This window comes from Poecilia latipinna, unplaced genomic scaffold (assembly GCF_001443285.1).
Source record: "Poecilia latipinna isolate Pla-1442-1.1 unplaced genomic scaffold, P_latipinna-1.0 Scaffold1449, whole genome shotgun sequence".
NCBI classification, from domain to species: Eukaryota; Metazoa; Chordata; class Actinopteri; order Cyprinodontiformes; family Poeciliidae; genus Poecilia; species Poecilia latipinna.
This window is the reverse complement of record NW_015114065.1, coordinates 50,139-67,635: the sequence shown is the minus strand read 5'-3', so window position 1 is coordinate 67,635 and position 17,497 is coordinate 50,139. Positions and strand designations below refer to the sequence as shown.

General features: G+C 38.8%; 1 protein-coding gene across 1 annotated transcript in view; it reads right to left on the bottom strand.

Annotated features, from left to right (window-relative positions):
- Positions 1-252: 252 nt before the first annotated feature.
- Positions 253-17,497, bottom strand: part of LOC106962684 (NT-3 growth factor receptor-like) — a gene marked incomplete at its 5' end in the record, with an annotated part of 59,688 nt that continues 42,443 nt past the window's right edge. Inside the window, 2 exons of the mRNA XM_015057253.1 lie at positions 253-3,866; positions 12,066-12,224. Coding sequence (XP_014912739.1) covers positions 3,681-3,866; positions 12,066-12,224 — 345 coding nt within the window. The remainder of the gene's footprint in view (positions 3,867-12,065; positions 12,225-17,497) is intronic.

The following is a 17,497-nucleotide window of genomic DNA, read 5'->3' as shown; positions in this document are numbered from 1 at the left end:
GGTGTTCTGATACTCCTACACAAACTGAACCTCTAACCTGGCGCATTTTTTTTTGTTAAGCAATCAATGATTTTAACTGAAATCGAACACAAAGCTGCAAAAATACGAAACATGTATCTGATCAAATGGAAGAGCAAAAAAATAAACACATACAGAAGACAGGACGTTCATCTCTGAGATTTAGAGAAGGACGAGAGCGTTTCAAATTCACATATCTTTATAAGACAGGACAAAATGGAAAAGGAGATCGTCTGATTGTTTGAAGACATTTTCTTAAGAGAGTCACATTAATACAAAGATCTATCATGGAATACCAGTATTTTATATACTGCAGTCGTTATACCACATTTTTATATTCTGTAACATGTGTACATGGTAATATGCCAACTTTGCTTCAAAAAGTGTTCAGTTAGTTCATCCAAGAAGAAGAAGAAGGAAATAAAAAAAGAAAAACATATTAAACAATATATAACTCACCATGAAAGGATTACAATACCCTGCAAATGCTCACGTTCTGTGTCATAATGTCTTTAAGCGTTTATCTTTACCACAAGAGAATACACAAAAACTCAATACTTTGGGTAACTCGATGGATTTGATCCCGCTTGTCATATAAAAAACACATGGAGTAACTGAATGCTCATTAATGCTTTACATAGTCCCAAAGGAGAACGGAGACAAACACAGTGATACTGTGAGAAGTCGTGTCGAGATAAAAAGAAAGGAGTGTAAAGAGATCCACACAGAACTGCTATATATTCAGACACAACATGAAATAGAACAGTTGCCTGAGGTTCGTCGTTCAGATTGAAATCTCCAGGATGTGAAAAAATGAATTCAAAACTAAGCATGTTTCTTTTTAAGCTCAACCTTCAAAATTAATCTCATTTTGATCTCACTGTAGATTTCGTGGGTGTTTCCCCCCCCAGCCTCCTCTTTCAGGAAGAAAACTTTTTATATTACCAGGTTCATTTAAGACAAATTATCAAACTTTATCAACAACAATCAGCCGATTTGGTATCAGTTGATACTTTGTGATATAATAGTAACAGAAGAGGCATCTTTGTCAGATACAGCAGGTGTAAAAATAGTCACCACACATGAATAGCTGATGAAAAATATCTGTATCATAAAAACATGATTCAGTTTCTTTTTCTGGAGAGTAATGTAGCAAGATCTGGATGGTATCACTCAGTAAAGTCTGTTGTTTCAGTTTCAAAGTATTATGCCTATTTGCTTTCTTGCTAAGAAAAGAAAGAGGAATGGCAAAGTGGTGAGTATTTGGTCAAAATGCAGATTTCGCCAGAGATACATAAGCTTAGCAGCACAAAGTCTAAAAACAGGACGCCTACTTTCCAACCAGCCTTGAACAACATTAAAATCCACAAATCGATTTACATGTCAGTGAAACTAATCGGAGCTGATTAACAAAACGGAACAAAGAAAATGATGCTGTTTAGAGTACACCAATAAAATATGGGTTTATCTTCCACCTCGTTTTCCAATACATTTTTGTGAGGTATTCTAAGACGCCTGGGAATTATGTCACATTCAGTCTTACTATTTTCCAGTTTCAAGTCAAAAAACCATTAGAATGTGTTGCAGTCAGTAAACTGAGTATAGCCAGCGTTAGTAATTAAAGATATTAGATAAGAGGCATTGGCAGATAACATTGCTTACCAAGGTTTTGAAAACATACGGCCTCCAAAACGATTAAAGTTCTCGCCGTACTGTTCCTACAGTTTAAATGTATTTTTGCTGAAATGCTAAAAAAACATTCTGGATTGACCAAAGTTTTGGGTCACTCTAAACTCAAAATGGGAACATTCCAGATTTCAGTGCTGCATTGCATTAGCATAGGTTGGTCTAGCTAGCACTGATTCTGAGATCTTGTTCACTCAGACAAAAGGTATTTCTTTAAAACAAGGTTATTCACAGACTGGAAAGTTGTTATGCAGACAGGAAATACTCATACACACCTTTTCATTTCTCTGGAAATAAAAAAAAAAAATCACGATTTTAAATATAAATTTTTTACGTTTGGGGTAAGCTTGAGCAAAGCTCACACTGACTGTACTGGTATTCTATACAGCTTTGGCATTTAGAAAAATTTGATAAATTTTTAAGAAGCTGATGAAACAAAAGTAAGAGTAATGTAATGAAATTTCATTTTCATAATTTCACCCCTACATTAGTTTTTTGTCAAAAGACAAAAAACAATTCAAATACATTTTAAAAAAAAACCCAATCTAAATCTGATTGCAGTAAGAAATCCCAAATTATTTGCAATATTAGTATTAAGCAGTTTCAGAGACTGGTTCTCCCGTTGATTACTTTATGCTAAGCTAACTTGACTGATTTCTGTGTGGAGCCCAAAGATGCATTGTTATGGGCCTCGCAGTAAGAAAGCAAATAGCCATATTTTACAAAACGTCAACCTACTTCTTTACAGATACCAAAACATGAATATGGTCAGAGTTACAGAAATGTTTTCTTTAGCAGTTTCACACCAAAAAGCTTGAAAGTGACAAAGCATGTGTTTGTGTTTCGGGGTTATGGCGTGACAGATTACTTAACTCATTATCCTTGCTTTGAAAAGCAAATGAAGTGGAACGTAAAGGCGAGGCTTCAGCGCCTCCGGTACGTGAACCATGGCTCTGAGTCATCCCGCGCTCTCCACAGTCTGTGCGATGCGTCGTCAGTGGGCCCGTTTGAACTGGATTCACCGTCGTCATGTTCAACAACTCAACCGGCGCTGACGCGGGTAAAAATCCCCAAGAGAAATTCTCCACGGAATCGGGATGAAAACAAGGACCATAGCTCAATGCTTTAGTCATCCGGATCACAGTCAGGAAAAGGAACCAAAGTAAAATCAGGAAAAAATAAGTTAACACAATTCTGACACGTAGAATTTTACAATATGTACATTATTTTTTAAATTAAAATAGATTTTGTCAGTTGTCTGATTGGATAGGTCCTCTACAGAGCACAGCGTTTTCTCCGACCAGCCAGTGTTATTCCACAGTTTCCCTTTGAAAGCTCGGAGCCGGCCAATCAGAGAGCGTGTAAGGCTTCCTCATCTCTAGTCCCTGCCAGTAGTTTGTTGGTGGCGACTTCTTACAGGGGCCAAGCCCTTGGTGACGAAAAATGCCGGACCCTTTAACACCTGGACCGACCTTGAAAAAGAAATAAATATAAAATATATGTAATATTTCTATATATATTCATAAAACCAAACCCAGGATAGATTTTAAATTCTGATGTATTCTCTCCACCGTATCAAGCCGTAGCCGTTTTCCCATTGCCAGCCCGGTTCCCTTTCTCCATGTTTGTGTAATTTTTGCAGTTCTTTTTTTTCCCCGATGGGAAAATTTTTTTTCTTCAAACATGTACATCTTATACGCAAGTAAACAAAATGTAAAAGTGCATGTTTTTTTTCTCCTTTTTTTAAATTTTTTTTATATGTTTTAATCCACTATATCCAAAAGTGTTGCAGGCACTTAAGTCCCTCCCAAACGAAGCAGGTGTTTTCGACAGTGGATCAGGTTGGTTTGGTTATTCCTGGATTTTCATGTGGGAATCTCTTTGTCTCGTTTTTGTCTCTGTCGATGTTTTCCGTCTGTTGGGGAACGGCAGGGTTTGGGGAGGGAGGGAGTGTGGTGAGGGGGGAGCGGCTGCTGCTAGCCTAGGATATCCAGGTAGACTGGGGTGGCTTTTCCCATGGCGAACAGGACCTTCTGGATGTCCTTAATGTTCAGTCGCTGCTGCGGTTCCCTCTGCCAGCAGCCCAGCATGATGTCGTAAACCTCCTTGGGACAGATCCGTGGCCTCTCCAGTACCCGACCCTGGGTTATGCACTCGATAACCTGTAGAGGAGAGAGCGAGAGAAAGAGACAGCAGTGGGGTGAGAGAGGCCGTTGCTTTGCTTCCTTCATGATGAGAAAGTGGTGACACCGGGTGGACCGTCCATTGAGATTTGAGCTAATGAAACAGATATGAAAGAAACAGGATTTCTGTTTGAAATTTTTTTCCCCTGTCCCACGTCATAAAATTCTAATGAACAGAGTCAGTGAAGGTGGATGTGTGAAACCCTGACTGATCAGTTGTTTGCTAGGCTTGTGCAGCAATTAGTCATATGCAGTGGTGGGAAATAAAGTACAAGTGCTTCGTCACTGTACTAACTACAATTTTCATGTATCTGTACTTAAGTAGATTTCATCTGATTAGATTGCATTAAGTAGATGTTGCATCTGCAATGAAAAAAATGCCTGAATTATTGTTTGGAGGTGTTGACTGAGGTGTTGCATATATGGGACAACACTGTGACCAAAGTTTGCTATATAGTGATATGACATTCACTAACGATCCGATTCTTCTGGATGGATCTTTCCTATAAGTATTATAGGACTGAATCCTCACTGAGAGCCGTTCTTTGTTCTTGTGATGCTCTTCGTACACTGCAGTAGCTAATATTATTTTATTTAATTAAAAAATATAGATTTATTTAATTGGTGAATAAATAAAACAAGAATGTAAGAACACAGAGCATGCTCATTGCTCTTTGTTTTCATCTTCTGTCATGGTGGCAGACAGGGTGAGAAACAGTCACAGTGGTTCTTCTGCTTGGTTACTTCTTGCTTGTTGTGCCTTGGACAGTGTTCATAGTTGAGCGTTGTTTACCATCAGTGCATTGCCTTAATTGCTATGTTTAATAGTGCAGACAGTTGTGGTTTCTGACATGGACGATATAGGCAACTGCCCAGGGTGTTATCTTTTTAGGGATGACAGGAGACTGATACTTATACTAGTTTAATTTATTTCAGCTCTAAGTATTTAATATCCAAGTGTTTTTATGGGAATGTGGATCTTTCAGATCAATTTGAGAAGCAGTTTTGATAGGTGCACTTAATTTTATTGTGTCATGTAGTGCGGGGTGATGGTCTTGGTCTTGATTTGGTCTCGGGTTTGGTGGTCTTGACTCCAACTCTGCTACGTGGCTCCTTGGTTGCATGTCCTCCCCAATCCACCTTCTTTCCATCCCCTTTCTGTTGGATTTCTTTTAAAATAAAAGCCACTAGTGGCAATATAGTGAAGTTCATGTTATGTTAGGACAGGAGACCAGATGTTTCCATTCCTGAGATTATAATGCATAGAATCACATGCCTAAGTCTAAACTATGTTACAGAGAGTAAACACAATAAAAACATGCTTTATCTGTGGCATTGCTCATTAAAATGGCACATTTCTGATGTATTAAAATTAAATACGATAGGTACTCTTAATGATATTGTATTAGCAATTAGGTAATGCATTCAGCAAGTACTTTTACTTTTAATACTTAAGTATTTTTAAAAGCCAGTAAACTTTTACTTTTATTCAAGTAAAAATGTTAATGTGGTACTTTTACTTTCACTAGAGTACATTTTTGTCTGTGTATTTGTATTTTTACTTAAGTAAATTTTTTCAGTACTTTCTCTAAAACTGGTCAGATGACTGTTGTCATGACAATTTGACTGTTTGACAATTTGAAGTTACGCGTTAATGGCTTCCAAGGAAAAGCTCATCTTTTCCCTTCAGGGAACTCTCCTGTTTTAGGTCATGTTTTTGTTTTATGTTTTACATCAATAAATGAATTTTATGATCCGACAAAGATAACCTGAGAACAAAAAGCAGTTTTCTAATGAAAATTAAAGTGAAATTTAATTGACTTTGTTAACTCATGAATTAACTTTGATTATAGATTTGGTAGTAAATTTTGGGAACTTGTCCCACTGCAAGATCACGTCAAAAGAACCGGTCAGGCAGCATGAAGTAGGCTAAAAGATCTCAACATGGCGAACAAACACAAGGACAGATGAGAAACAAAAAGTCACTGACATCGATCAGTTTGGGACTCAAGTTCAACACAATGAGAGCCTGTTATCCACGAATAAACATGCAACAGTGGTGAACCCAGGAAGTCTTAAACAAATCCAGATAACAATTGAAAGCTGGCGCCAGTGTTGGCGTTAGAATGAGAAAGCAGCGTCATATTTTGTCACAAATTCACAAAAATAGGGGGAAAACCAGTTGTAAAGTTTAGGAACAATTTGGTTTCAATGAATATATCATTGAATTAAAAAGCTGCATATTTTATTCACTTTGGTTATCTTTGTCCAAAATTGAGATTGTTTAATGATCTGACAAAATGAAAAGCTAAAAACAACTAATCAGGGGGGGAAATGATTAGAAATGCAAAGCTTGGGACGCTTCTGCAAGCTGACTGTAAAATACAAACTTTGAAAAATGTTTCTGATTTACAGTCTAAAACCAAATTTCCTGTAATATTTATGACAGAATTATTCTACTTAAACATACTGTCACACAACATACAATCCGTCTTTTGTCCCGTCGTCTCAATCTGTACGTCGCATTCTTCCACCAACAGCAAAACAGACACGGCAAATAAGGTGGCAGTGGGATGGAGGATCACATAGAGCCTCTTTGCATAAATTCCTCAATGACAACCAGCACAATGAAGCCGCCGTCTCCTGGCAACAGCACCCAGCCACGCAGAGCAGCACCGGCTGAAAATCTGGCTGATTTATCAGCGTTACTGGGAGTCATACTAACTCAGTGACGCTGCGTTTGTTTAGGTTGATTTAGGTCATATTCAGTCCTTACAGTGCTAATTATTTTTGAGAACTTGGTTGCTTTTTTTTATTGGATCCTTTGAACATGTATTGTGGATTTATGAAATGTTATTGAGACTAGTTACTAAAATTACCAACATTGGTTAGACAATAGAAAAGGCAAAGCGAAAACAAAATAGTTTGGACCATTTGAATTTACATAACGTTATCAACCACTGCAGCTGAATTAGAAAGCCGTCATATCTCAGGGAGTTTTTAGAAAAACAAATAAACCTTTAAAGAGGTTACCAACTAATTTTAGCCGTTTGAAACTACATTTCTATGCTTTAACAACAAACTGTTGGTGAGTTTCTCAGCAGAACAACATCGCTGACTGAGGCTGCTGGTCGTCTGCGACTCGTCAGCCATTACTGAAGCCCACTGCGCACCCTGCAATTTAAAAAATCATACTGGACTTGAACATGTCACGGTGCAAGTTCAACGTTACAAAATCAAAACAGCATCTCCCGTCACACTCCGTAATTGATGACTGCAGCAGCAGATTTCTGTCAGGAAGGTCTGACAGAGATACGAGTGCAATAATAAATGCACAGCTGAGTTAATGTGCTTTTAATTGAGAAAACAGTGAGTGGAGGATGGGGGTGTGGGAGGAGAGCAGTGCGGCGGCACACATGGCTGCTTTATATTTATTGCAGGTCGCCTGTGGTCAGGAGAGCACTGAATCAGTCGGTGTGTCTGTCAGACTGACCATCCAGACACCGGCTGTATGGCTGTGTGTGTTTTAGTCACAGATTATACCGCAATCAAATAATTATACTATCTTTATTTGTTGTGAAAAGGCCATTTAGTGAAAAAAACTTAAAAGAATTTGACTTTGCATCTTAGCCAAATCTGACGTCTTAAAAACGTTCTGTCTCTTTAAGCTCTGATAAAAATGTTGATTTTGCATAATACCTCCCCTTTAACCCTTTAAATCTGAACTTCTGGATAGGCGATGGTACATATTTGTGTTTATTCCAAGTCTTGCCATTGTTTCGAGACGATCCCAGTAGATTGATACATAATATCACACAGTAAGCAGACCTTGTTAGGCTGAGAAAATGGCAACAAACTAGATTTTTCATATACAAAAATATAGTTGGCACCTATAGTGATATACATTTTCAGTTTTATTGATCAAAACAGAATAGGCTGCCTTATTTTGGGGGCCAATAGTCTAATATTGATAACTGATTTTCCTGTCCCAAGCCATATGCATAATGTAGAACTTTTTTTGTACCCTTCTCTTGACTGATACCTTTGTAAAATTATATCCTAACAATCCCTGTAACTTCTCTGCAAGCTACAGCTTTAGCAAAAGCTGAACATCATTCAGACTCGCCAGAAATCATGATGAGTTTTAACTGAAAGCTGGAACTGAATCAAAATGTGTTTCAGCAAAGTGGTGAGGGATTCCATGTTTATACCACCAACTTGTCACACTGAGTAGGTTTTATTTTTCTCATAAAAATATGTTTTTCACAGATACTGGGCAGGATACATCCCACTGTATTTGGAGAAAGTCACTTTTGAGAGCTGTTGTGCTGCATGTCAGGCCCACGCTGTCGTCTTGAAGTGTATAACCGTTTTCACCAAAACTGTTATCGGCAAGCAAATCCACGGCCACGCGACATCAGGTGTGACAGACTCTCATGGTGATACTTAATGGTGTGAGAAAATGGTTGTTCTAGCCCGGTAATTTTTTGCATCTCCGATCGATTGGACTCAAAACAAGGGTTTGGAACAATTAATGTGAAAATCAATTTTGCTGTTAATCTGCAGAAAACATGTGCCTGTTGAGTTAGCAGAGAGAACCGGAGCTTCCACAGTAACCCGTTTTATTCACCGTTCTGGAGGAATTCCATCATGAAGGCGAAAAGTGGCCCGTTATCACGGCTCAGAGACTCACAATAGCCACATCAATGGATGATTTGTTGAGCTACAACAGAAATGAATAAGTCTTTGAGGTCTATCTGCCGCACCTATCTGATTGTGTTTCATGCGCTTTCTGTTGTGCAGATGACAACTGCGTGGCACCACGACAGTGAGTAATGATCGGCCAATATCTGCTTTTGTCTGCTCTATTTTTGGATGCAAGTGGGTATTGCGCATACTGTATGTTGACTCAGAAGTACAAAAAAAATACAATAATTTATAGGCTTGGGCAAACACAAGAAGGCTGGCAGATAAAGCTGATGCTAATTTTACTGTGCGGCTCCAGAGAGGAGCCAGCCTGCTCACAGGAGAGACGGCCGTGTTTGGTACAGGTTCCCGTGGTACCCAGGTAATAATCTATCACTTCGACTCCAGCCACTCAGGCCCATTAATAATTGTTGTAGTAATGTGTCTTTGTGCAACCTAAGGAATTGAAGCACTCCTCTGCTTGGAGCCGTACAGGTTAGACTGGGGAGCATCGTCAACCATAACCCATGGTGTTCCCCAGGGCTGCGTTCTCTCCCCACTGCTCCTCTCACTGTACGCAAATGACTGTCAGTCTGATCCAAGATGGTGTCTGCTCTGCTTACAGACAGGAAGTGGACCTGCTGGAGCGTTGGTGTGGTCAGAACTCACTCAAGACTGTGGAGATGACATTGGACTTCATCCTCAGGATATTAGCTGTGATTCCATTACAAATGTGCACAAATCTTTGTCTATATTCTGCTTGTGTAAAAAAAGCACATTTTTTTACAAATTTTTTTGCAATGGTGGCGTTTCCACTAAAGGAGAAATGAAACTAAAATCATACGTGAATAAACTTGTTCACGCGACAAGTCGTAAAAGTCATGGCAGCGACAGATGTCACCAGCTGCATGAAATATATTCATAATTCATCCATGGAGCTAGCGCTCATAATCTACCAGCTATTAGAGGAGACATCTGCGTTTTATTCAGGCGTTGGAGCGACGGATCTCTTATACTACGTATGCACTGACACTGCAGTAAGTAGGCCTAGCAGAAACTGAACGTCCTACGGCAACTCAAGTAGCACAGTATACCAAAGGCGTCCTGTTCATCTTCTACACAGTCATTATCCAGACAGGGCAGGACCAGGCAGCTTTGAATAATTAGGTCTGCCAACAGGAACATCTGGGCTGACATTTCCTCCATCCAGGACCTGTACAAGTCCAGGGTCAGGAAAAGGGCAGCTAACATCTCTGCAGACCACACACACCCTGGACAGAAACTATTCAGGCTTTTACCGTCATGTCGACGTGAAAACTAGTTGCCACAGAGACAGTTTCCTCTCCCAGGATGCCTCTCTGATGAACACAATGAACACTTTAGAGTCTGAGAAGTCAGCTACTCTGCTGTGAAACAGATAGTTGCTGTATTGTAACCAAAACTTTTTTCAAAGTATATGTACATAGTGTTCTTTCAGAGGTCTTTAATCTCCTTGAAAGTTTATATATTTATATTTAATGTCTGTTTGCTCTGAGCATCTGAAACTAAAATTAAATTCCTTCTTTATGCACATAAGCTTGGCCAATATATGTTTTTGTTTTCTTTTTTTCTTCTCTTGCTCTTTCCTTTGGTTTGTTGTTTTTCCTTCTAATTCATGTAAAGCACTTTGAACTACCTCGTTGCTGAAAATGTGCTATATAAATAAAATGACCTTACATGACCTTAATGCTGATGGTTCTGTCTGGTTCAAAGTTTTTATTTCCTGCTATAAAATGTAGAAATGCCAGTTTGTGTCAAGCTACTTTTACAGTTTGTGCGGCCTACTATTTTGGTCTAGTTTACTTAGCAACATGCTTGCTTTGCTAAAGTAATCCTAATAGAAATGCATTGACTGGTCAAACAAGCTTCACAGAAAGAAGCTAATAATGGGTGCTATGTGAAATGCCCGTCTGCCGGAGAAATGTCCTCATTTATCGATGTGAAGAATCTCACAGAGAATAAAGAGGCGACATAGGGCTGTCAGATCAGGATTCAAGATAAAACTTGTATTTGCATTTGCTATTGGTAAGCTAGAGGTTGACTTATGCTCAAGTACAGACATCTGTTTCTAATTCCTAAAGCTTTATGTAGTAAATAAACATCTATAGTCTAAACTGTAAAAGCCTGATCTACCGAGATTCCAAATAAGGAGTTGTAAATAACATGAGCAAAAACATAAATAAAAAATTTAATGCACAAGAAGTGGGTATGTTGCCGTCAATCTACAAAGATGTATTATTGATATTATTACACAAGTGCAATTGATTACAGGTGCGAAAGTAGTGCACACTGCCCTTTTTAAAGGAGGATTTTACATGTGCAGTTGGGTATCATCAACATCATCATCATCATCAAGAGTGTTGGAGAGCAGAGTGCTCATAAAAGAAAGATGGCATAAGAAGCCATCGTGCTAAACTAATAGTAATAATGAAACTACATTTCATTTAAATAAGTATACAATGTAGTACAACAAGACGGTAAAAACATTAAAAGATCAATCAAAACAAAGCTCTAAACCATTGTATTTAACTCAACTTGTTGTAACTACCCTTTACAAACCATTGGTCCTCTAACCGTCCAGCCAGCAAATCGTCTCTGCAACAAATCATGGAAATATCTCCGATATAACAAGATAATAGTTCTAAGTCGGCTGAAACAGTAAGTGGTAAGAAATGGCCTGTTCTCGTAAAGCAATTTATCAAGACCAGAGGACTCCGCGGCACTTTACACTACATATTCAGTTATTCATGGACACATTCCCATGCTGATGGTGGTAAGCTACTACAATGTAGTCACAGCTGGGGAGTCTGACAGAAGTGCAGCTGCCACACACTGCTACTAAAAGACAATGTGGATGAAGAGTTTCGCCCGAGGACAGGAGGCCTCAGACAGACGCAGTGGAGGCTCGTCCTGATTCAATGCTAAAGGACAAATTCCTACCATTGCTTCCCCTTAAATGAGTAATGCTCCCCCTTTAAAAAAAATCTATTTAGATCCATTACAAGGATAGGTGTTTGTCTACCTTCCAGTCACTCTGCACTACACTGTCAATTAAAAGACAACTTTAAACACGACATTCAAAAACATCCGTCTTCCTTCTCTCCAAACCTACCGACATGCTAAGGACTAGTCATAGTAGAACCAACGATAGACCGGCTGGAACCAAAATGTTCAATAATTGTGTGAGAACGGATGAGTCGTACCTGTCTTTGTTTGAATCTGACATTATAATTAACAAGCTCTCATGGTAATTTCAAAGATTTAAAACACCAAATAGATTGAGTGAGATGTTTCATCTTCCCCTGTAGTTTGTGACTTTGCCACCCTGTCATCCATTATAACGCTCTTGATTTGGAACCCCGTTGTTCCTGACCACATCCATCCATCCAGCACACTGTGTGTAGCCTGCTGTGTCTCGTGGATGTTCATTGACATGCTGCCGGCTCTCTGTACCTCATTGTTACCCAGCTGAAACCAAGGCTGCTTCCCATAGGTAAAGATCTCCCAAAGGATGACCCCAAAGCTCCAGACGTCACTTTCCGTAGAGAACTTCCTGTACATGATGCTCTCTGGGGGCATCCAGCGGATAGGTAGCATGGTGTGTCCTCCAACCTGAGCAGACAAGAAAACAAAGGCAGAGAGGGAGAGAGATTAGTACTGCATACTGAAATGTCGTTTCTAAAAAATACAGCTCGTCATATTTATAAGGCATCATTTAAGGATTGGCCGCCTGCCTGTAAATGCAACTGATCTGTAGGCTGTAATTACGACTCTTTCCCATGTTGCTGGGGTATTGACAGTGACACAAAGCAAGAAAACAGCGACCTGTCTGCCTGGTCTTCTCTATGCATTGGATCTCTGCATGGAGCATTTGCAGGTAGGGCATTAAATCCCCTCTACTTTGACGCAGGGGTGATTTCAAGGCTAGCCTTGAAATCTGATTGATCATCCTTCCTGAACGCCCTCAATAATTACACCACCAGGGATTTTGTAAAAAATAACCAAATGTCTAAGTAGTTACTAACATGTTTTTTCCCCACTTGATGAATTCAAATTAAACACTTGCTGGCTATCATTTTTAGGATAAACACTATATGACTGCAAAAAAAAAAAGACGAAAAAAAGGCTGAATTTATCTTGAGGCGTTTTTGAAAAGCTCTGCTCGGCTGCAGGTAAATATGGTAGGCACTGTATATGGCAGTGGGAATTCAATATCTGCTCTACTTGTTGCCTGGATTTTGAATTCCTTTCACTTCCTGCTGTCTTTCATGTTTTGCTGTGGTTTAGTTTTTCACCTCTGCTGCTGTTCCTTTGACAGTTTTGTCAATAGAAAAATAAAAAAAAAGATGATTTTGAAGCCCACTTTTGGGGCTTTTCTTATCTACAAGGCAGCAAACATACTCCTGCAGTGTATCAGATACACACCTATCATCCACCCATCATCAAAACCACCCACCCATCAATCCACTCGCTGATCCGCCAAGCACCGGCCTGCCCAAACAAACATCTGTGCTAATTTTCTGCGCTGAGATAACATCAAGATGAAAGCTACAGTCAGAATCGAGGCCGAAAAACATACGTGCCTCCGTCAGGTGAGGGTAAATAAACTTGCCTCTTATGTGCACCTCTGGGTTAGAACACAATCAGATTCATTTAATCATAACAAGCTCCTCTCTCAACTCCATTTACCAGCTATGACATCTGTGTGCCATCAGCTGCGAGTGCAGCGTGGCTTTTTAGGAGCCAGGGGAGAATAAGAAAGTCAACTCGAGTGTTTTTAATTACCTCCCAGTTCTGTGGCACACTCATTGCAGATTTCCTTTGAATGTCATATCTGTGTCAGCTGGATGTCGCAGCCGACTCCAGTGGATGTTTCTAAAGTAAAACTGTCGAGCTGCCAAAAGGCTGATTATTTCTTGGCGTTTATTTACAGCATCTTCTAGTTTCTACACTTCATTAAATTTCGTTCCTTGGTTTTAGGCTTGTTTGTTCTCCTTCATTTGTTACTCTCTCTGAAGTTGGGCTTTTAGAAGCAAAATTTTGTTTTTGATTCTACTAGTGAGTGTACATGTTGGCCCTGCCTTACTACTAACCATTGGCAGATTTCAAACTGTTTCACAACATGAACTTGCACCGAAGTGGATGCTTTCTCTCAACTACATCGCTTGTAAAGCGTTTCAAAATGTTTGCTGCCAAAATGTCACTTTGAAAACCACACACATTTCATTCAGGAAACCACAGTAGCAACATTTTTTCAATTTGAACAATATGAAGTGTAGAAAAAGCCATAGCACATTCCCTGTGTTGCCTTTAAACACCGCGCGCTATCAGACAGCAACGAGGTACACCTTTTGTCAGATTACAACCACAAACCTCAGTGTGTTTTAGTGCAATTTTAAGTGACAGAGAAAGTAGTGCATCATATTGAACTGGAGGCAAATGAGACATTTTTTTTCTTTACTTTTCACAGATATTCTAAACAATCTGGTGTGGATTTGTACTCATTTATTCGAGTCACAACCTGGAACAACCTTTCGCTTCATTTACAGCTGCAAGTCTTAGTGGATGTATCCATCTGTATTGATTTTCTTTTTTTGTTGCAAAAATCACTTTTGGCAAAAAAAAAAAAAAAGATTGAGGGCGTAATTTTAGGAAGATCACGATATGTGGAAATTGAAATGTCTGCCCATTAGCCTTTGCAAAAAAGCTCAAACTCAGATTGGATGGAGAGATGCTCAAGTCTTCACACAAATCCTTTAAACAGTCCAAACATCTGAAGATGAAAACAAATTTTTAAAAAAAGAAAGATCAGTTTGTTTAATTTGTGGCAAAATCCAGAACAACGCACAATAAAGGTATTATTGAAGCACAAATTTCATCTTTGAAATTTTCTTGAAAGTAAGAATAAAATCTCCCGTCTTGTTCTTGTGAAATCGGTATCTTGTTTCGTCTTGTGGGTTTTAGGTATCGTTTCATCCCAATCGGCCAGTCAGACTGAGTGCAAAATTATGTCTTGGGAATTATAGAGTCCACAGAAGTGATTGTGAAGGAACAAAATGTGAAAAAGTTCAAGTGGTGGGAATATTTTAGCAAAGCACTGAAGTTTTCTTAAAAGTGAAACTACCCTGACTTCTATCAGTACTTCTTGATCCTGTTTGTCATTGTAGGGTTCCACAAACAAGATGTTACTCTACATCACAGTCAAATCTCTGAAGGTAAGCACCACTCATGGAAACGTTAAAGAGACATTAGTTTCAGTGTCACCCCAATACAGTAATGCCCTCAGCTCGGAGCTAAAAAGTATCATTAGAGAAGGACACAGAGTCACTAGTTGGTTGAATTTTGTATCTTTTTTGGCCCTTGTAACTCCTCAATGTAGCAGCTTTTCTCAAATGCCTTGGACAAGTCGATACCCAGTGTGTACTGCTTCCCATGCAATGATATCCCAGTCGCTGTGTGCTGTCCTTCCATTTACCACAAATCAATATGTGTACAGAGGGCCTGCAGGGGAACAAGACCGTTAGAAACTGTTTCGTACACCAACACATATATGCTGACCGAAAGCCAAAATCACAGCCCATTAACCTCCACAAAGTCAGACTTCTGAACTTGCTGGTGTTTCAGCAAAACAAATGCAAAGCATCATTTCTCTTCAATTCATCCCAAACTGAAAACACATCGAACAAGGCCTCTTAAGCATCAGCAACGACAAAGAAAACCATTTCAAAACAGCTGTAGTGTCACTGTCTCTTCCCTTTCTATATATACTGGTGTTGGTGTAAACATCAGGAAATGAAATGCAACGTCAAGTCCTGTCACTCGCTTTGAAACAAGTGCATTGCTTCTGCAGCACCTTTTGGTTGTATAATGTGTGTATACTAGGATGAAGTGTGTGAGATTCACAACCTTCCACTGGATCAGGGTAGGGTACATTGGTCTTGGGGTAATAACAGCCTCTTATTTTATTGCCTTAATCATATTTTAAGATGAACTGACTTGTCTGTTTGAGCCCCTTCGGTCATTCAGCATGCCGACGTGAGTAAATCATCATCAACAAAGACAGAGCAACTGCACGGCATCAATTCTATAGCAATAACACACATATGCATGTCTGAAAGGGTGAAAAGCTCTTTACCTAAAACCACTAATCTGTTGGCAACCAAAGATAACATGCAAAAAAATGATGGAGATATAACATTTAATACATATATAAATATGTTGGAAGTTTGGTGTTTAAGTGTTCAGTCTAATTACTGTATGAATTGATTCAAACCAGTCCACTTTTCTTTCAACAACTGAAACAACTGCTAACATGTCCATTTCAAGGGTAAAAATAACACGTAAAGGGGTGAAGTAGATGATAATTATTTAAAATAAATGCCTGAACTTGGTCATTTTATACTAAAATAACATGGTTCATATCATCTACACTTTTGCTGTTCTACTGCTAGCACAAGAGTTAAAGATTGATGCCTGAGCTATGATGAAAATCCTTTTGAAAATTAAATACGATTTTGGGATGTAAACAAATCTAAGTAGCTTGCGGGTATAACTATAAAGTAACAAACTTCAGAGTTACCTTTTTTCAGGTATTAGTCAAACTGCACCAATACAATGTATTTTTTTCCTCAACCAGTTTCTTTAAGTCCCACTGACAGGTTAGTTATGGTCTTTTGTTTTAAGACAACTAAATACTGGTTTGGTGAGGAAAAATGAAATGTAAGAAGCAAGAAATGCTAACAACAAAAAATTCATGAGACCCAAAGTCTCATGGGTTACAACCGTGTTCTCTATGTCCAAGTTTAGACCTAAACATCGATAAATATGCTTCAAGATACAGGAAGTCTGGTTAGAAGTTGTGTGTTTTTTTCTTTTGTTGTTTTGGAGCATAGAAAATGCAGAAAGTGGAGCGACTCAGCTAGAAAATTGAAAAGCCCATTGCCAAGTAAAAAAAGGATGGTAAACAAGAAAACATGAAAATAATTTCAAAGATGTAATATTTTACAATAAAAAGGTCTACAGCTGCTTCCAGTATTGTGAGAAGGTGAAACTTTCTCAGTTAAAGGCTCAGTTTTTAGGTGAAGAGAAGCTTTTTTTCCCTGCCAAATTGTCTTTCTGTTTATTGCACATAGACCTCCAGCTCTGAGAACAGTGAGTAGAAACTGTTTTTTCCCCGTCATATGTCAGGAGATTAATTCAGCCTAGTCCTCCAAGGCTTTTAAACTGCTGTGAAAATGCAGAAAAATCATAGTCTGGAGGAGCCTTGTAGTTCACAGCAAAGCTCCTGGGACCAGCTCTGTAATTCGGATTAAATTCCAGCTTGTGTTTAAGTGTGTCACAGGAAGCAAAAAGCTAATCTGATAACCTCAGAAAAGGCTGTAAAATGAAATAAATTGTTTTTCTCCCAAGAGCAAAGCCACCAGAACCCCAAGGTAAGTTGTAAAGAAGTCTAATGTTCAAGTTCATGAAAATACTGAACAACAATGGCACTGAACACCAAACTTGCGAGGAGAAAACTACTGCTTCTATTAGAAAACATAAATGCAGTCAGGCTGTCAATAAGAACAAGAAGTTAGTAGACTATTAACTTAAGATGAGCCAAAATGATGAATTTTTGGTTTATCAAATCAAATCAAATTATAGCACATTTCAGAAGCAAGGCATTTCAAAGTGCTTTACATCATTAAACACAAAAAAAAACAGTCGTGCAACATTGAATAAACAATCAAAAACACTGAATTTCCCACCGAGTCCAAGTTCTGCCCTTCAAATCGGCAGGAAAAAAAAAAAAAAAAAAAAAAAAAAAAAAACCCCCCCCTTTTTTGAAAAACCTTGTGGTTCGGGATTTAAAAAATGACAAAAAAACACACACAAAAAAGGGGGGA